We start from the raw sequence: 20,254 nt of genomic DNA on the forward strand, positions 1-20,254 counted from the left end.
CAATTAGCATTGGCTCTCCGTAAAAGGGTAAAGGGTTATCTTTCTAAACTCCTTCCTGCTCTCTCCTGTTGAGTATCTACTGACTTTTCCTGACTATCTGACAAATGTTTTTAGTTACACGCATGGCTAGTTTTGAGTGTGCTTCTAGTAATAACTCTCTCGTTGAAGTCACTGACTTCACCGAGTGCTGTAGGTAACACCATGTAAGAATCCTTGTCAGTCCTCCCACCCTTCTATAAATTAGACAAATCTGAAAGAAAAATGTTTATTGTGTCACAGCAGTTGCAGGAATGCAGTGAAGATGAAGAGGATCGGGAGTGCTTAAAACAAGCCATTACTGCTCTTCTGAACCTGCAGTGCAGCATGGAGCGCATTTACAGCAAACACTCCCCAAGACGGCGGCCTGGGTAATAATCCACAAAACTGCCCTCGTTTCCCAAAGTTGGCAGAGAAGGAGATAAATGATGTGGAAGGAATTGTAATTTTTTTCTTGTTAGATGATGTGTATATTTCCTTTTCAAGGCATGTCTTTATGCCAGTTTTTATTGTAAATGGAGTAGCAGCCCAAAACCTTCACGGTCCACTTCTATGAATAATGTCAATATCTTACTCTTTCCCTAGCCAAAGCAGTGCATGCCGTTTATTTGGAACAGTAAACTTGGTTAGGGCATGTTTAGGACAAAGAAATAATGATGTAAACAATTAATTTAGTTGATTTTTTTTTTTTGGTCTCTTGGGATGGCAAATGTGGAATGTGCCCATTGTGACTTTTTCTTTTATTCATTCAAGGGAGCCAGTCTGTCGCTTCTATAACCGACAAATAAGAAGCAAGCACTTGGCCATCAAGAAAATGAATGAAATCCAGAAAAATATTGATGGCTGGGAAGGCAAAGATATTGGGCAGTGCTGTAATGAATTCATAATGGAAGGTGGCTTGACGAAAATTGGAGCCAAACATGAACGCCACATCTTTCTCTTTGATGGTTTAATGATCAGCTGTAAAACTAATCACGGTCAATCACGGCTTCCTGGTTACAGCAATGCAGAGTATAGACTGAAGGAAAAAATTATCATGAGGAAAATACAGATTATTGATAAAGATGACACATCTGAGTACAAACATGCTTTTGAACTGGTGTCTAAAGATGAAAACAGTATAGTGTTTGCTGCCAAGTCTGCGGAAGAGAAGAGTAATTGGATGGCTGCTCTGATTTCCCTCCAGTATCGCAGTACTCTGGATAGGATGCTTGATTCAGTATTACTGCAAGAAGAAAATGAACAGCCGCTGCGGTTGCCCAGCCCAAACGTGTATCGTTTTGTAGTGGAAGACTCAGAGGATAACATCGTTTTTGAGGACAGCTTGCAAAGCAGGAATGGCATTCCTATCATCAAAGGAGGAACGGTTGTTAAATTAATCGAAAGGTTAACGTACCATATGTATGCAGGTATCCTGTACATTTGTTATATATATGTTTTTTTAAGGTCATGCTTGTATGGATGATGAAATTAATCCTTTTATCTTTTGTTTGGGTTTTTTTCTGTGTATAGTTAATGTAAAGCAAGGTTTGCAGGAAAAAAAAACCCAACAGTATTTGTTATTAAATCAACTGTCTTTGCTGGCAAAGCTGTAAGTAAATTTTGGGTATGCAAGCCCTCCCCCCCAAAAAAAAGTATCTATGATCTAATAGGAGCCACTAGTGCGTTTCCTGAGACCATCATGGCTAAAGCAGTGGTGCAGTTACAGGCTGTGTGACTGTGGAGGAAGAAAAAGGTTGGAGGTTATATTTATTATACTTCAACCTGCTGCTTTGTGAAGTCCCTCAGTAGAAAAGGATGCAAATCACAATTGGTATTCTTCAGACTTTCCTGTGAAATACTGTCTTAAAGCCACAGAAACCAAGTAGTTACAGAAATGAAGTGCTACACAGAAATGAAGTAGTTGCATGAAGTGCTAACGTTGATGAAAATGTTAGATCTTAGGTTTGGGATTGAAAGCATGCACTGAAAGGGGATGCAGTGAAGCTGACGTAAGGGTGCTGGTGGAATTGGTGTGCAATTTTTGTAAAACTTCTCAAATAGTAATGGTCTCCTTTGTGCTCTTTACAAAACTGCCTGGTATTTAAGTGAGTCTTTTTTGTAAAATTAAGGCTAGATAGTATGGAGCTGTGTATTTAAAACAAACAAACAAAAAACCACCACCAACAACAAAAAAAAAAACAGTTTCCCACATTGAAGCTCAGTGTTGATGCAACTAGTTGGTATGCAACTAATCTGTAGTTGTGTTGTCTGGGAGTTCCAAGCCATCCGTTTCTAAAATGTGATGGGTTTCGGTGGCTTGTAAACTTAGCTCTTTTCCTGAATGAACTGGTGTATTTGAGTATTAGTTTGCTAGCGTAACTTCAGTTTTTGTAGTGCAAGTACTTGCCATTTGGCTTTGGGAATCCTCAGCGAAAGCATTGCCTCTTGGGTTTCTGTGTGCTCTTTCCAAACAGTGTTTGGAGCCAAGACTAACAAAAACCTCTCCCTCAGCCTCCACAAGGGCATTTCGATGACTAACAGCACGTGGAGGGACTCTTAGCAGATCTTGGTGATGCTTGTTGTTTCTATTTAGGTCAAGATGTGTTTTTGTTAAACTGGGGGTTTACTGTAGGTTTGCGCTGGTTTCAGATTTGTTTGAAGCAGGCTTTGCTGCAGCACACAGGCTCTGCATTTGCAGAATGGCCTCTGTCATGTCAAAGGAGTCCCCAGCTGATACCAGGATACCATGGGAGGTAGCAGACGCAGAGCTGTTAAACTCTTGAATTTAAATCGCGAGCCACTATTCGTAGCACATTGCTTGTATTTTCTATTTTCTTGAGAATGTCATTTACAAAAATAAGTAATTTTTAAAATAATACAAAGGAACTTACACAGGTTAGAGAGCAGAGTAGCAGCCCCCATTGCAGAGAATTGCCAATCTTGTCTGCGGAGCAGAGACGCTACCTGCCTATTCAGTGGTGGGAGGAAGATTTACTTTAAAAATGTCATAAATAGTACTGAAGAGTGAATGTAGATGTGACGTGGAAGCAGAACAGGCCAGCACAAGACTAGGGTGCAAACTTGGAAGCATTATCACAGAACAAGAGCACTATTACTTTTAGCTTGCAAGCACGTTCCTATATATGGATCCCTTAAAAATGTTGAGCAGTGCTCTGTAGGGAATTTAAGCCTTCTCAAAAGCAGTGTTTGTCTTAATCTTTTGTGGGCTTATTGGAAGAAATTCACTGCCCACATGTTGAAGACTGCTGGTGTAAGCTACCTGCACCCAATGCTGACAGATTCAAGACTATTTACAGAACAGCAAGAAAAAAGAAACTCCCAACGATCCCAAATCCACAATTCTGAGAGAGCATACGCGCATGCACTTCTCTAGGCCTGGTTTTCCTGTATTTCAGCATGCATTTGCTCCCAGGCAGCCCGGAAAGCTGCTGTGTACCACACAGTAGCAGCATAGTCCCGCTGTTACCTTTGTGAGAGGTCTGCTGCAGGGATGTCAGGATTAGGAGCCAGATGATGACCCTTCGTGGCTCGCAGTAAAGTGATTTGTTTATCAGCTTGCTTATTCACAATCTAAGAAACTGTACAAGAGAGTGGAATTGAAAGAGATTAAAGGAACAATATGTTTCCTTTAATACTTCTAATATAGCAGGGTGGGCCCAATAAAACGCGTGGTAGCTTGCGGATAGGCACGTCTCGTGGTAACACACCTACCATAGCTGTGAGAAACAGCAGGAGGGAGGTGTGGTGGCTTGTGGAGATGCAACGTCTGGAACTGCTGCAGGTATCTGCTTCGTAAGGCCTCAGCTGCTTGTCACTGTTTCCCTGCTGGCTGCTCTGCAGAGGGTTGTTGGGTGCTGCACTGGTGTGGCTGGGGCAGGCGTGTAGTCTCCACTGCTGGAGATTTTTTAAGAACAGGTAAGACAAACGTTTTGTCGGGGTGGTATAGGTATTTTTGACGTCAAGAGAGTAGACGGCCTAGTTTTACCATGTTTTCTTTGTCTTTATGAAGCCATGGAATAGCTGCATATTCAGGGAGTAAGCTGTTCTGCATGCCGAGACTGAGGCACAGTTGAGAGAACGTAGTATGTGCAGTTGAATACTTTGAGAGGGGAAATGCATCAAAGAACTAGATGAAAATTTCACAAACGGTATCATTTCTGGTATTTTTCAAATTACAGTGCTTAACTTATAACCTTAGTGTATTTTCTGCACTTTAAACCTTTTCTGTAAGTATATGTGTATTTTATTTCTGGTATTTTGCAATTGGATAAAAAAACCACTCCATCATTTTCTTATTCTATGTTTACAGATCCTAATTTTGTACGTACTTTCCTTACCACATACCGCTCGTTTTGCAAGCCGCAGGAACTGCTGAGTTTACTGATTGAAAGGTAAGCAGTGGTCATCCTTTCTGAAGACATTGAAAGGCTTTGTGTTCATTTACCTGCTCCTTTTCTGCTCGGGTTCTCAGTGCCGTCTGGCACGTGTTTTAGTGAAGCTCATGAAACAGTAGCTTTTCAAATGGGATACAGCGATGCAGGTTTTTAATGCAAGCTTCCTTTTCCCAGTTTGCTAAATTAGTTACCCGAATTAAGTATTAGTGAGAGCACTTGGTGTGCCTCAGCTGTGGGGTGGTAATGTTTTGAACTGTTTAACTTGATCATGAGAGTGCATTTGAGTGTGCCCAAGTCTCAGTGCAAATAAGAACGGAAATGTTCTAAGCAGTTTGTTTGAAAGGCATGGGCTCAATGTAAACAGCATTTTAATACGGAAAGCTCTTAAGCTTTCTTCTAATCTTCACTTAATCAAGCTAGCAGGTAGTTAAAAACCTTATATCCTAGTCTAGACGTCTTGTGATGACCAGAGAACTAGCGAATTACCAGGGCGAGAGCTGGGTGTGTTAACAGTACACAGCCGGGGAGGAGGGAATTCCAGGCAAACTGGATATTAGATGAGTTCTTGAGTTTCACCGCTCTGAATTTTTTTTTTAAATGCAATTGCTCTTCATGTCCTACATAAAGGGTTTGTGTTTTATCTTAATTGCCATCAGGTTTTTGGTACTTTTATTCATAGGTTTGAAATCCCAGAGCCTGAGCCTACTGAAGCAGACAGGCTGGCAATCGAGAAAGGAGAGCAGCCTATCAGCGCAGACCTTAAGCGATTTCGCAAGGAATATGTCCAGCCAGTACAACTCAGGTTTATTTGCTTTTAAACTTGTTCTGTTAAAGCCAGATTTTCCTTACTGATTATATGGTGATCCTGGAGACAGTAATCTCTTTTGGAGACTGCTGTGCTGTCAAGTAGGGACTGATCGCTGTCTGCAACCAGACTAATGTCCCAAATCATGTTCTGATTAGTCATACTGACTTCTGTTGTTGTTGCAACTGTACTTTGGTTCTCTGCCGCTCACAGCTGTGATCACCACCCACAAGAACGCTGCATGTAAAGCGGGTGTGGGTGAGATGTACAACCGAAAGTGTTTCTGACTGCATTTTGAATGGATTCCTTGTTAACAGGCCCTGTGAAGATAGTTTCTCTGTTTCCATTTTTTTCAGTCCTGCTGGTATTTTACTCCCTTTCCCAGCCCCGTTGATGTATTTGCACGCAGACAGGGAGACGCTTGTCTGTACTGACATTGGAACGGGCTGCAGTGAATCTTCAAGGTCTTGCTGACCAAGCTAACTTGGGGAACAATAAAGCGCTTCTAGCATGAATGAGGCTAATTGTTTCCCTGATAGGGGATCAAGTCAGGAGGAGACACAGATCACAACCAATATTTGCTAGAAGAACTTTTATTTGTTAAACTGTTTTTATTAGTAGCATCAAGATGTTACTATTAATGGCAGATAACTATACGCACAGTACCCTGAGTTACTGCCTTACCACACACAGTCATTCATAGTTACCTGTTTGGAGCAACAGCAGTTTACTCAAAGTGAAGGGTCATACTGACGTGCCACTACCTTCAACGTAGTGTTCAGAAAGTCACTTAGGAGTCCCATTTTCATCAGATACCTGTGTGCATATATATAAAAAAATTATAAATACATATGCAATACTGTAGTGTTCGTCAATATATAGCTGCCACCGCCTTCTTGGATGTAGTCCAAGTTATACAACCTCAGTGTAACCTTCATACTTGTGTGTGCTCATGGCCTTGTACAGATTTGACAGGCCCTTGGTGTTCTCAGTTTATCAGCTCCTGTGAGTTCAGCAGGAGCACTAGTCCCCAGAGTTATCAGTTCTTGGGAGAGCTTCACACACTGCCTCTCAGCGCACACTTTGCCTGGTTTCAGCTTGCTGTTTTCTGGTAACTGTTTCTGCATTCATCCACATAGGTGCCTATACAGCCCCTTCAACAGAAACTCAGAATGGGCTTTTGTGACATAACTGGCTCAAGAGTTTAAATACTGTTGTATTGCTTTTGTGGCTATTTTTTATAGCCTCCTCTACTAGCTAGGCTGCAAGTAGCTTGGGGACCTCCTCACACAGTGCCCCTTTGTGTGGTACAAATGTACCTTCCTGCAGCACTGCTGAGTGCCGTAGCTGAGCAGGACAAGTGGTTACCGATGAACTGGAACCTGTAGAAAAGCTTGAGGCAGCAATTAACTATGTTTCTTGCTATTAATTTCCAAAATCAGTTTAGTGCTTTTGCGTTCTTATGTTGCATTTGAGCTGTTTGAAACCTGTGCCCCATTCCAAAGTTTCCAGGATCTTTGGTTTTGGATTCTGATTTCTTTCCTTGTTTGAGAGATTATGATACCTCTTATCGTGACAGCTACTCTTCGCTGTCTAATTTATGCTATGGTTGGTGAGCTGAGTCCGTTTACAGGTACCTGCTCGATGAGAGATAGGGTTTAAAGCTGCTATTTAACACACACCCTTCTGTGGCTTATAGTTGATCTTTGAATTTAGGAGATACTACAAGTTTCTAGTAGCTTGAAACTCTTAACTGTGTTACAGTTTAAAATAAGTGTCTGAATTTGAGCTGTTAGGTTGATATGCCCACCACTTCGTAAATTCCAGTACTGTTAATAGCATTGACCTCTCCTTCAGAGAGATCTGAGATTTGGGAAGAAGGTGGAGAACATGAAGGTGCTCATCCTTCCCTCCCTGCCTGCCTGCCTTCCCTCCCCAGCACTTACTCCCCATCTTGCAGAAGATGCTGTGGACATCCTGTGCGGTGCACAGGCATGGAAACGGTAGTGTCTTTGACTAGATTAATGCATGTGAGGTCATGAGAAAGAGGAGGTACTAAGCTGGAAATGCAGTCAGCAGAACCGGGCAATCTTTCCTGCTTTTTCAGTATTCCTACCATGATATCTCAAAGGCAAACACTGATTAGATAAGATCCTATATTACTGTGATTGGGGACTTGTTTCGAAACATCACTCTTGACGGTTAGCAGCTGTCATTAATTTCCAGCCTAAGTGATCTGTTTGGGTAGCCATGCTTTCATGGGATAAACCTTATTCTTTAACTTACACACTGGGAAGAGGACAACTATTTACTTCTCCATGTATTCACACAGAGCGCCCTTCATGTGACGAAGCTAAACCGGCCAACTTCTCTAGTGCTCTGGCTCACAACAGACTGGCAGATTACCATCAGCTGTCTGCCCTGTCCCTCTCAGATGTTCTTGCCCCCACTCCGCAGGGCTGAGCCACCGCAGACAGTAGTCTGATCCACAGTTAGCACTGGTTTACCTTAATAGCCTGAGCTGCGAAGAGTGGGAGAGTTCAGCAGCGGTCTGCATACAGCTGAGCCACTGCTGCAAAGGCGATGGGACAGGAGTAACCACATCTCCTCCTCTGCATCTGAGGCCATGGGCTCTCCATTGACCCCATCGTCCTGTCCCACCTGTTGGACTGGCACAGGGAAAATCTGTTGTACTAGTTGATGTAGGAGATTTTGCTCTCTCTTCAGGTAAGGTGATACAGTGCACCCCGATAAATCAAAGTTTCGAGATATGAGCTCAACTTGTTTACCTGAAGAAGAGGCAAAATGGTTTTTTATTCTTATACATCCTAAGAGTAGGAGGCGGAAGAGCAGTTGTAGTTCCCTTTTAGAGGCTTGTTTATTAGTGGTCTGTTTAAGAAAGTGTAGAGAAAAATCAAGAGAAAGTTCAGTGTTATCCTTAGAGGAAATACTGGATCTAGTACGGCCATTTGTGTAATTAAAAAGTTGTAAAAGTAGGGCAGTACACTTGCAACAACTTCTAAGCTGAAAATTGTGTATAGGAGAGAAACAGTTACAAATTTGTTTCTTACCAAATGGGAGATCCTAATTAGCTTTCTTAGTTTAAAAAAAAAATGAGAACATTACATTAGAAATACTAGTTATATCTGATTTTGCTAAGTTTTTTCCTCTTCTGAAACCACCTCACCACTAGCATTCTTTATATAAGATTTAAAAAACCCACCAAACTATACATACGCTAAGGCTGGAAAATTAGGTTTTAAATACCTGGGGACTTCTGTGGTCATTGGTGCCATGCTGAGTCTTCGTTCCGCCCCTCTGTCCGTATGTATTTTGATAGTCGTCGACTACGTGAATCTGTGTGGAATTGTGTTTCATTTAGTGTTTACATGGGGTGAGCCTTGGAAGTCCTTAAAAACAAACATAATATTTTATTTTTTCTCTCCTTCCTCAGAATATTAAATGTTTTTCGTCACTGGGTAGAGCACCATTTTTACGATTTTGAAAGAGATCTGGAGTTACTAGAGAGACTGGAGACGTTTATTTCCAGTGTAAGAGGTATGGTAATTGGTGGTCCTTTTGTTCTTCCACATTTTGGTACAACCTGCTGGTCTAATCCTGACAGGTTTTAGGCATGAGAATATCTTTACACACATGAGTAATTTTAATGCCTTTAATTGAGCTGTTTATGAGACTCTCCTTTACATGAGCAAGCTTTGGCCTGGAGCCTAAACAGCTACCAAAAATTACTTCAAGCATTATGTATTTAACTTAAGTGTAGTTACTTCTGGACAATAATGTTCATCTGTGCCTGACTCTCTAATTCAGACTGTCACCTTCCTTCCTCCCTGTGTTGTATTCGTAGAGCATTCCTTCCCTGTTGGTTACTGAGTCTAGTTTTTCCATCTTGTTCTTTTCCCGTTTATTGAAAGTTCCAGCTTAAAATCATTACCCTTTTAGGAGAAAATACTTGACCTATTTGGTTTCGCTTCCTCTGGAACAAGCCCTTATGAACTAGCAGATTATTTTGGCAGCCGATGTGGAGGGCAACAGTGTTGGCATGTCAATTTTAATCATTATCCTGGCAATTCTAGACTTTACTTTTCAGATTGCCAGACCATACATTCTGAGACAAACTTAGAGAACAGTAGTTTATCTTTTGCAGAGGTCTCCATGCTAACTATGGCTGACCAGAGAGGAATAACTCAATTTTGGGTAGTCTCTTAAAAGGTATTTGTCTTGAACTGCTGAAGGTACTTCCCGTCTTGTGCGCTATTTTGTGTACTGTAAATGTTGGACCGATACTGTAAACATGTATTTCTCTGGTCTTTTTGTTCTGCAGTGCACTAGTACAGCATGTTGCAAAGATCTCACTTGAAGCTTGTTGTTTACTTTTTTAGTTCTTCTCCTCTGAGGAGATGAAGCTAGCGGTCAAAGTGGAGATGGTTGCAGCTGAGGAGAAAAAGTAAAACACTGTGTATACAGAGTCACTTTTTTCTGCTCAAAAACTGTCAGTAGACATGGTTAAACACAACTGGGCACCCAAGAATTTGTTCACATGTGTCTGTATTTGCCAACTGATACAGGTGCAAGAACCCATAAGAAAAAAAAATAGGGAAATACAAACCTAATTAATTTGCATGCAGAAATGCAGAATTTCGCATGCATGTACAGATTTTTGGGGGACTGGTTTTATTAAATTATCAAAAGTCAGTTAAGATGGTATTTAAAAAGGGGATTTTTTTTTAATGGTTTCTGTTTTGCAGGAAAATCCATGAAGAAGTGGGTGGAATCAATTGCTAAAATCATCAAGAGAAAGAAAGCTCAAGCAAATGGAATTAGTCACAACATCACCTTTGAGAGCCCACCTCCCCCAATCGAGTGGCACATTTGGCGTGTTGGGCACAGCGAAACGCTGGACCTCATGACTCTGCATCCTATAGAAATTGCTCGACAGCTGACACTTCTTGAGTCTGACCTTTACCGGTAGGGACTGAACTAATACATGTCTTTTTTAGATTATTTGAGCAAGAAAGAGTCCTAATTCGTCGAAGCGGTCAAAAGTACGTCCCCTTGACTTTCAGAGTTTTTGGAAAGAGGTTTTCTTGCCATCTGTTCGATATAAAAATATGCAAGGCAAAAAAATAATTTTTTTTTTAATCTCCGTATCAGACTGCCGACAACATAAATAAGTACAGGAAGGACACTAAAATATTACGAGTAGATAATACTAACTTACATTGTCTCCTTGTTAAAAGCAAACAGTGTTACATTAATAAGAAATGCTTGTTGCATCATAAAAAGAGAACACGATTGTCTCTGCTCCTTTCCTTTATAGCTGCATAGCAAGGGCCCAGGTGTTATATGCATGTCACCGTAGCACTGGTACGTCAAGGTCCTCTAATCTAATTCTGAAGCGTTTTTGTGCTCTGGTACCATAAGTACTCTGCTGTTTCCTAGCTCTGTTGTTACTTGTGATAAATAGAGCTAGATGTGAGAGCTAGGTTTTGCTGGGTAGAAATTCTTTAAGGTCTTGCAAGACTCGAAGGTGAAGCATCCTTTCGTGCTTCAGTGGCAGCAGGTTTTCTATTGGAATAGGCCACTTTTCCAGTAGGTTGCTCACAGTGCTTCAGCCTCCTATTTAAAAAAAAATTGTAACTGTCTTTAGGATGCTTTCTTATGCTTTCAGAAAGTTAAACTTAGTCCTTTGTAATTTTCTTATCTGAAAATGCTTATTCAAAAATGCCAATTTCAATTAAGATAAAAATGTATTTCCTTCTATAGTCAAACAATTGTCAAAAAGTTATTTTAAGTAACTGTTTTGCAGTAGATTAGATTCGATTGCATTTGTGAAATACCAAGTCATGATTAAGGGAAGAAATAATCTTTTAATGCAAACACAGAACATACAATTATTACTTGTATTGAGCATTCTTCTGCATCTTGCTTTGTCATTATCAGGGCAGTACAGCCTTCTGAACTTGTTGGTAGTGTGTGGACTAAAGAAGATAAGGAAATTAACTCCCCAAATCTATTGAAAATGATTCGTCACACTACAAATCTTACTCTCTGGTTTGAAAAGTAAGTACAGGTGGTGGTAGTGTGGTGGCATTAACTCCTACTGAAATTCAGAGAGAAACATTTTTCTGCTATTTGAATTCTGTTGCCTTGAATCTTGAGATGGCTGTAGGGTACCACAGTCGTTTCAGTTTTCGGTTCAAGGGTGCGTGCCGTGCCAATCAGGTATGCTCCCTCTTCCTGAGACTAGAAGATTTTTTTCCAGCATGTCCACTTGGTCAGCATGGGTCCTCTTTATGTTTCTGCAGTATATCAAACTGTGTTGAAGGCAGTGCAGGACTCGGCACCACTTTTCTCCATCTCTGATGAAAGCACTGTTGTGTCTCTCCCATTGTCTTAGTCTCTCTCCCTTCTCGTGTGAGATGATTAAGTACTTCTGAGGACATGGCCAGTGCTGCAGTCAGAAGGGTGTAGCAGCTTGTATGTGCATACCTAACCTAGCGAGTTTAAAATGCCATGGTAGGTAGAGTGGCATAAGAGTCACCCTACTTATCCTGGATCTTGCTTGGGGTTTGCTCTGTTATTTTGCAGGATATGCCAAAACCTTTCTTGGCTTTCCAACTTGAACATATGTAAGATGTGATTACATAAATTTGTACTTGAGATTCTTGAGAGAGAGCCAAAATGTGCATACTGGATGTACTGTACAATTTTTGCTTGGAAAATTTTGATTTAGTAGCTAGCAAAATGTCAGGTTTTATTTATCGGTGTTTCTCAAATTATGTCTTTTGTTTAGGTGCATTGTGGAAACCGAGAACTTTGAAGAGCGAGTGGCTGTGCTGAGTAGGATTATAGAAATCCTGCAGGTTTTTCAAGATCTGAATAATTTCAATGGTGTTTTGGAGATCGTCAGTGCAATGAACTCTGTGTCGGTGTACAGACTAGATCACACATTTGAGGTAAGGTTTGGGCTTTGCTCTTGAAAAAAAACTTAATCCAAATCCTGAAATGTATCCCACACACTTCAGAAGTGAAATCCATAGTATCCATATCACACTTGCTTTCATGGAAGAAAACAAGTGTGAAATGTTCGGAGTTATATATGAGAAAACATGAGATGGGCTGGGTGTCTCAAAGGGTTTGTAGTGGGAGGTGGAGCTTTTCAGCAGGTGTTTTCTCACATGTATTCAGCCCGAAAAGGGGAGACGCTGTGGCCATTTGATTGTTGTTCATTAACCTGTCTGAAATGAACCTGTTGCTTCAGCCCAGCATTTTATGGTATGAAAGAGGAGGATCCCAGGGCTGAGAAACCTGGACTGGAACACTTTAACAGCAGCAGTTCCTACCTACAAGGAATGTGGGGGTAAAAGGGCATGGGAAGGGGATAGCTAAAACTCGGATTTCAGCTGATGATAAGAACTTCTCTTGGGTGAGAGAGTCTCAGAAAATTCAGACTCGGAGGCAGAAACAAATAGCTGCTGAAATTATTTAGATAGACAGTAGGAAGAGAAGCTACTACACAAGTAGTGATTCCGTTTTTCACTTGCCAAGGAAAAGAAATGCCTAGGATTTGGCAGCAAAGCCTCCCTTGACTAAAATAGCAAAAGAAGCTTGAATAAAATGTTTTGAGTTTTGTATGTCTTTGGAACGCAGTATGAGGCCTTTAAGTTAAATTCAAAATTAAATGCTTAATTTTCATTAAATTTAAAGACCAGGATTATGCTTGTAAGTTGATAGACAAAATGATAGTCTGTTTACAGTAGCCTCATGGTTCACATGACTAAATTGTCGGACTGATAGTGCTGTAGTCCAGAGCAAACCACTTACAAAAGAGGTTCTTTCAAATCTGAATTTCAGTTCCTAAGTTTTGCTAAGAGATCTAGGGAATTGCCTTGGTTTTGCTAGCAATGCTATTAAGAAGACTTGCATCCCTGTTTTTCCTCTTTGACAACTTAGGCACTACAGGAAAGAAAAAAAAGAGTTTTGGATGAAGCAGTAGAATTAAGTCAAGATCATTTTAAAAAGTATCTAGCTAAGCTCAAGTCAATCAATCCACCCTGTGTGCCTTTCTTTGGTAAGTATCACCAGGGCAGGCTAATACTGTGTGTGTTGTTGGTCTGAAGCTGAGTTTGATGCAGATGTGTTAATGTTGATTAAAGTGTTCAGGGTTGTGTTTAGCCCTAAAAAAAATCTGTAATATAATGTGTGACTTTTGACTTCCTAGGTTTGTAATGTTTTTAGACTTCATAGAATGGTTTGGGTTGGAAGGGACCTTAAAGATCATCTAGTTCCAACCTCCCTGCCATGGGCAGGGACACCTTCCACTAGACCAGGTGAAAGACTTGGTATCTTTTATATAAAGTTTATTTTTCTAGTTTAGTATACAGGTTACTGGTATTATATTGGTATGAATAGTACCTTACTTTGTATAACACTGCCTCCACATTGGTGATCTGCTTATGGCGATGACCTGAAGATGTTTTTTTTTTTTTTTTTTTCTAAACTCAGGATCTCATGTGAAGGAGATAAAACATCTTATTTCAATAATATATTGTTCCTATGTAAAATGCAGACTCGATTAATTCCTGCCAGCTAATAAACTGTTGGAGAGTTAAAGGGAATGGTCTCCCTATGCTCAGACTTTCTTATCATTCATTAGAAAGAATGAAATCACCTCTTGGAATGAAAATGAAATTTAAAAAATACTTCTCTCTTTATCAGGAATATACCTAACAAATATTTTGAAGACAGAAGAAGGGAATCCTGACTTCCTTAAAAGACAAGGGAAAGAATTAATTAACTTCAGTAAGAGGAGAAAAGTGGCTGAAATTACAGGAGAAATTCAGCAGTATCAAAACCAGCCTTACTGTTTACGGATAGAGCCAGAAATTCGGGTAATCAAACATTGAATCTCTGTTTTGGGGATAGGAGAGGGAAAAGAATGTACACAACAAAAAATTGCCAAATAATCCTCTAGTACTAGACCTAATCTTGCATGGACAGTGACCGTCAGAAGAGGGGGGAACAGTGGCTGGTAGACAACAAAGCACCACAGCAAAGCACTAGCTGGAAGTGGGTATTTGCTTACTTGGATTCCATGTTCTGGGTCTTGTTCATCCCCTGATTGTTCTGCAGCCTGGTATCAGAGAGATTTTTTTAGCAACAAAACAGAATGAATAAGATGTATTGACTAAACAGCAGAACTTTTTGGAGAAAAATTGGTTGCCTTTAAATGCTCTGTACGTGCCTGCTGCGTTTAGTCCTTCAGACATTCTGTAATGACACCTCTGACCAAAGTCCACTGACCCTGCTAACAGTCAGAGGGTGCGTAGTTCACCAAGTCCAAATACCAAGAGTCATTCAGCACAGCAGAAGCTAAGGAAATGTGGGGATGCACCAGTGTCAGCCCGCATTATCTTTAGAAATGAGAGGATGCTCGGGTGGTTACTTACCTAAGGCAAAGACTAGTGAATCCCAGTTAATTTTGAGGAGTTTAAAGGAAGATGCTGAAACAACAATGAGCCAGGTAGAGGTAGGTAGGGGTTTTTATATGGGGGTAATAATGATTAAAAAGAATAGCTTTAAGTACCCAGCCATACTTCCTAAGTGCACGGCTAATTGTAACCTTTCCAAAAAACAGCAGTGTGGACAGCTCACGATCTCAGCTAGTGAACAGCAGCAGGCGGGAAGCAACAAAGAAGTTGGTCATGTGAAGAATTAAATGGGCAATAATACTGCTGTTTAAAGTGTTGTTTGTGTTGTGTGTTTAATTGCTGTGGACATGCCTGGGAAAGGTTGAGGAGACTTACAGTGTTCTTAAGCCAAGAAGTACACCAAGTTCAAGGGATGGCAGTATTTGTGCTGAAAAAAAGTACAAACGGAAAACGCTGTAGCTCACCACCAGACTCCAGCTAACGCAGGACTGTCAGGCCTTCAGGGAGCTTTGTCCCGTCCCGTGTCCTCGGTGCCGGTCCTGTCCTGGCTATGCCTTCCCTCTGGTCCTTGTGCCGTAGCACCGTGCTCTGTCCCTGCCTCTGACCTTCCTGCTGTTGTCCTCTGTCCCTTCCTGTTCTTTGCAGTTAATTGATCGCATCCAAAGCACCTCTAAGAAACAGCGCTAGCATAACCTGTGCTTCCACTACTGTATCATCTGTATTCTGCTCCTTCCCAGATCCGTGACGTTAGCTTCTTAAGGCAGTGTATGCTGTTGCACGGCCTTTAACACCGCTGTGCTCTGCAAGATTCAGCAGTCAAAAATATGAGCAAACAATTTACAGATTACTTCATTTACTGTGTCTAGTTATTTGAAGCAAGGTCATTCTTTCATGTTAGGAAAGTTACCATGAACTTGATTATTTCTTGCATTGGATTGTTTTGTATTTATTTCAGGGAGCATTTTACTCTGTTTTTCCTGGAAATAAGCTTCAGAACACTGAAAAGCTAGATCTTTAATCAGTGAATTAACAAGCATTTCTATAAAATTCTGTGTATGTGCTTATTTTTAAAATATTATTGATGCTTGTTTCATTTAGAAATTCTTTGAAAATCTCAATCCTATGGGGAAGATACCAGAAAAAGAGTTTACAGATTATCTGTTCAACAAGTCATTAGAAATTGAACCTCGAAACTGCAAGCAACCACCTAGATTTGTAAGTCTTGTCCTGCAAATTAAATGGCTAAAATCCACTAGCCACTGTGAAAAAGAATACATAGTTAGTTCACTAAGCCATATATATTTCCTTCAGAATTCTGTCTCATGAGATGATTTTAAAATACTTTTATTTCAGGCATTTGTCACTACCAAAACATACTACCTTTGGCTTATTTTAGAATGAACATTTTTTTCCCCCAAACCTAAAATATTACAGTTTCAATTTGGGTTTCTTAGCATATAGTCATTTGATAGAATATGTAATAACACGTAACATTTTTCATTTCACATTATCAAAAATGTAATAAAATATTTATATTAATTGAAATATGGATTTTATACATAATTAATGTGTTATGTTTTCTTTCAGTAGAAGTTAATGTCTATTTTTCTTTTGTCTAAATGTTTTGCATTGTTGCAAAAATTGAAGTATACCACAGAATTGATAAGGTGCAGCCTTCTTGCCGATCAAAATATAGTTCAATTTAAAGGAGTAGCAGTCTTGTTTTTTAAGAAAATAGCTACTGGAGCCCAGAGCTCTTTTTTAAGCAGAAAGATTGCTCTCTAGAACACTTGGGTTTTTAGACATTGTAATTGTACTTCTGGGTAGCTGGAGACATTTCTAATTTTGGGGAGAGCTATAAATCATTTTTGCAATCTTCTGTTAGAGGAATGAGTAAGATGGTATTACGAATATGGCAAGAAAACAACAGAAATTACTGTTGCAAAACCACTGCTTGCAGTAATTTCTTTAAAATATTTTCTAAAAATAGATATCCATGCTGCCAGCCTCAGTCATCTGGGCATGAATTCATTACAGTTCATGTTTTCCAAACTAGACGTTCTTAACAGAATTTCAGGAAGGTCCAGTTCTGGGTACTGTAATGTGGTGGAGTCGTGCATACCACCGTAGGATGGGAACGTAATTCATCTTCAACGAATCGGCTTTGCTCTGTGCTGTGTTACACCTGAGTCTAATGAGGCTTGTTTCATTCGCACCAGTGACGTGCATGTAAGAATTTCATACTGGCTCACCCAGAGGACGTAGACAACGTGCGTCTGAGCGTGTCCTTGATCTTGGACGTGTGTAGGGGCCTGGTGGCCTTCTGTGGTATAAGCACAAAACGTGTCTTACAGTGCCGTTATGAGGCTCTTCTGCAGCCCTGTGGGAGCACTTGAAATAACTCTCTCTCTCCCAAGGTTGTGACTTGCTCTTCCCTGTGTTTTGTCCTGACTGGCACGCATCTGAAACTTGACTCTGCGTTCTTCATAGTGTGTGGGGGGGTAAATTGGGGAAAAAGATTTATTAAGCTGCATCCATAACTTTTCAGTAAACTCCTGCTGTACACATAACAACAGACTGTACCTCAAGTCAATTGTAGAAAGGCTGTAACACTGTTTAAGGTGTATGCGATAAATTTGGGGTTTTTTTTTTAAATGTCTCATAGAGACTTGGCAATTTTGCTGTCTGAAATGTTAGCAGTACTAACCAGCTTTACCTTCCCCAGCCTAGAAAAACAACCTACCCCCTGAAATCTCCCGGGATAAGGCCCAACACTGGCAGACACGGCTCCACCTCTGGCACCTTGAGAAGTCATCCCCTGCCACTTGAAAAGGAACCGAGTAAGATAAGTTTCAGTAGAATCACTGAGGCAGAGCATGAATCAACAGTATCGGCACCAACTTCTCCAAACACACCGTCTACGCCGCCAGTGTCTGCTTCTTCAGAGTTCAGTGTATTTTTAGACATTGATCTCAACAGTTCTTATGGTAAATGTGCAGTATGTTTTAATAATTGTTGTTACTATCCCTCAGGCTTCCCAAATATATTGGTGTGTGCGCCAGCCTTTTAAAAAAAGTTGCAAAATTTAGTTGTGGACTATGAAGTTCTTGTGTCAGTGTTCGGCGTACTGTGGTTTGGAAATCCCTGCTGTAAGTAGTTAAATAACAAGTGACATTTCCAGTCTTTTTGCCTACTGGAGCTGAGGCAATCTGTTATGGGAGATGTCCCCATGAGGCACTACTGTGCAGGGGCTACGCCTGCTTTCCCACGTAGGGCACATCTGTAGAGGGAAAAGGTGCCGAGGACCTGGCATCTCCACCAGTGTGTATTTCAGGAGTGGTCCTGTGGACTGAACACACTCTAGTGATTCTGGTTTAATTTCCTTTGACGGGAATCCAGTCCGTGTATTTTGAGATGTGAACCGAAGTGCCACAAATGGGGATGGTCAGGGCGCTCGCTCCAAAACACTGTCGTAATTAAAAAAAAGACACTCTTTGTTCAGATGCACCGATACACCCCCACGCTTTGCCTGTAGCTGTGAGCAGCTCCTTACTCTCAAAGGCAGCACATGACAGGTCTTGGCTCTGCTCTAAGGGGGCTGCCGGCGCGGCAGGCGGGTGAAGCCTGACAGGGGGCATAAATGACAATCAGTTTTTATACGGCAAATGCTGAGGGCATTTGGGCTGCAGGGAAAGTGAACAACAACATGGTAGTGTCAGAACAGAGTATAATAATGATGTGTAATTCCCAGCATAACTTAAAATCTCTAGTTCAGCAAGATTTTACACAGGAAAGCTTAATTCATGTTAGCAGTAGATAAACTTGGAGATTATGGTGATCTTTGAGGTCATTCATAAGCATACATTATGTGCTGTAGTGCAGTTGTTCCATCTGGAGAGTCTTTAATTGATTTTTTTGTTTAACAGGTAACAATAGCATCTTCGCTCCTGTCAGTTTGCCACAGTCGAGTGAGTACCATAACTCTATTAAATGTTTCACGTAACTCTGCTTTTTCTGGTTTTCAGGAGAGGTGAATAGGAATTAAAATCTGAAATCTGGCAAGAAAATGTGGGTTGCTTTCATTAGAGTCCTGAGAGGCTTTTTTGTACAGGTTTTAGATCAAGTGTCCAGTAAAGCAGTCTGTGAAGTCTAAAAACCTGTCTGGTTTGGGTTTGGTTCGTTTTTTTTTCCCCTCACGCTCTAGCATGATTTTGTTTCTATTTTGAATGTCCTTGATGATTATTTTGTTTGACTAATGCTACAAATGAAGCAACCTGATAATTTCTTATTACCACTTAGCAAAAATAATTGTTCTATTGTTGGGAAAGAAGAGGTCCTTTTTGTACCCCAGCTGTGAGGGATATCCTGTATACATCTGTGTTTTCAGCTTCTCTTTTTATTCCCTTATTACACAGGCATGTACACTTTTTTCATAATATGATGAAAATTTCAAACTGGAGAGCACAGGTGCCTACAGACCTCTGTGCACTTCTAAGGGGAAAAGCAAACGTGTGACAAAAGTCACAAGTACAGGTTGGGGGTTGTTTTGTTTCTTAACTTTGAGGGGTTTTTTTTTTCCCCTCTGTAAAAAGGAAGGACTAGATATGTCCTAAAATGCTGTGAGAGTTTGTCATCTGTTCTGTTCAGTGTATAATTCTCCTGCTTTAGAAGTGTGGCACACCTGTTAACAAAGCCTCTAAATTTCCAGATTTGAATGTGTACCCGTATGGCTGAGAGAACAAACTTCCACTCCAAAGCGTAATTGAGGCATGCGGGCAAACTGCAGGTGCTGTGGTAAACAGGGGGTAAATTCTGCAATCTAGAGAGGATTGCAGAGAAGGTTATTTAAGTGCTCGCTTGGAGTTCACTTTATTTTTCTCTCCTTTAGCATTGCCTGTTAACTGTTGATGCATATCTTTGGTACTGGAAACAGGAGACCACTTTGTGCGGAGTGTATCTGATTAAAGAAACGAATGAGAATTTCAGACAGCTGAAGTTAATGGTTCACATTGCTGTTGAGCACAAAGATCTGCTTACTTGAGTTCCTTCTAGTTCGGCTTAATGTTCTAGCACATGTTCCTCAGAGATTGCACAAGCAATAAAATACCTGCTTTTCTCTCTCCAGAGACTTTCTTCAGCTCGTGGGGTAGCTTCCCAAAACTAAGTGATGAGCCTCAAAACCCTCCTCCACTTCCTCCACGCAAAAAGATGGATCAGGATGCTTCTAATGCTAAGGTATTTCTGTCCTACATTGAATAACTTTAATAGTAAATCAGGGAACATGTAGAATCACAGAATCATTTAAGTTGGAGAAGACCTTTAAGATCATCGAGTCCAACCACCTAGCCAAGCAGGACTTTGTTAGTCTAAAAGACTTCGAAATGCAGTGCTCCAGTTGCCCTTTTTAAGTTTCAGGTTCCCAGCATCCAAACTCTGCTAGCTACTTTAGGAACGTAGTCGTTGTATTCGGATTCGAGGTATGGCTATGCCAGTATCACGTTTCTGACAGCAGCAATAGCAGATGTCAAGAGAATTCTGCATCTGTCAGAAGATACACTCTTTAT

The 20,254-nt window shown here is 40.7% G+C and overlaps 1 protein-coding gene across 3 annotated transcripts in view; it reads left to right on the forward strand.

Moving 5' to 3' along the window:
* The window catches only part of SOS2 (SOS Ras/Rho guanine nucleotide exchange factor 2), a 55,163-nt gene that overhangs the window by 33,965 nt on the left and 944 nt on the right, over positions 1-20,254 (forward strand). The window contains exons 9-23 of one of the 3 annotated variants that reach the window (XM_075503977.1): positions 280-407; positions 790-1,445; positions 4,349-4,430; positions 5,113-5,235; positions 8,693-8,796; positions 10,005-10,224; positions 11,200-11,319; positions 12,053-12,215; positions 13,213-13,330; positions 13,978-14,150; positions 15,789-15,905; positions 17,416-17,677; positions 18,617-18,658; positions 19,816-19,925; positions 20,100-20,167. In XM_075503977.1, the coding sequence (XP_075360092.1) occupies positions 280-407; positions 790-1,445; positions 4,349-4,430; positions 5,113-5,235; positions 8,693-8,796; positions 10,005-10,224; positions 11,200-11,319; positions 12,053-12,215; positions 13,213-13,330; positions 13,978-14,150; positions 15,789-15,905; positions 17,416-17,677; positions 18,617-18,658; positions 19,816-19,925; positions 20,100-20,147 (2,466 nt within the window). In that variant the 3' untranslated portion in view covers positions 20,148-20,167. The remainder of the gene's footprint in view (positions 1-279; positions 408-789; positions 1,446-4,348; positions 4,431-5,112; positions 5,236-8,692; positions 8,797-10,004; positions 10,225-11,199; positions 11,320-12,052; positions 12,216-13,212; positions 13,331-13,977; positions 14,151-15,788; positions 15,906-17,415; positions 17,678-18,616; positions 18,659-19,815; positions 19,926-20,099; positions 20,168-20,254) is intronic. The other 2 variants (XM_075503975.1, XM_075503976.1) reach the window with 2 other exon arrangements.

This window comes from Mycteria americana, chromosome 5 (genome assembly GCF_035582795.1).
Source record: "Mycteria americana isolate JAX WOST 10 ecotype Jacksonville Zoo and Gardens chromosome 5, USCA_MyAme_1.0, whole genome shotgun sequence".
NCBI lineage: Eukaryota > Metazoa > Chordata > Aves > Ciconiiformes > Ciconiidae > Mycteria > Mycteria americana.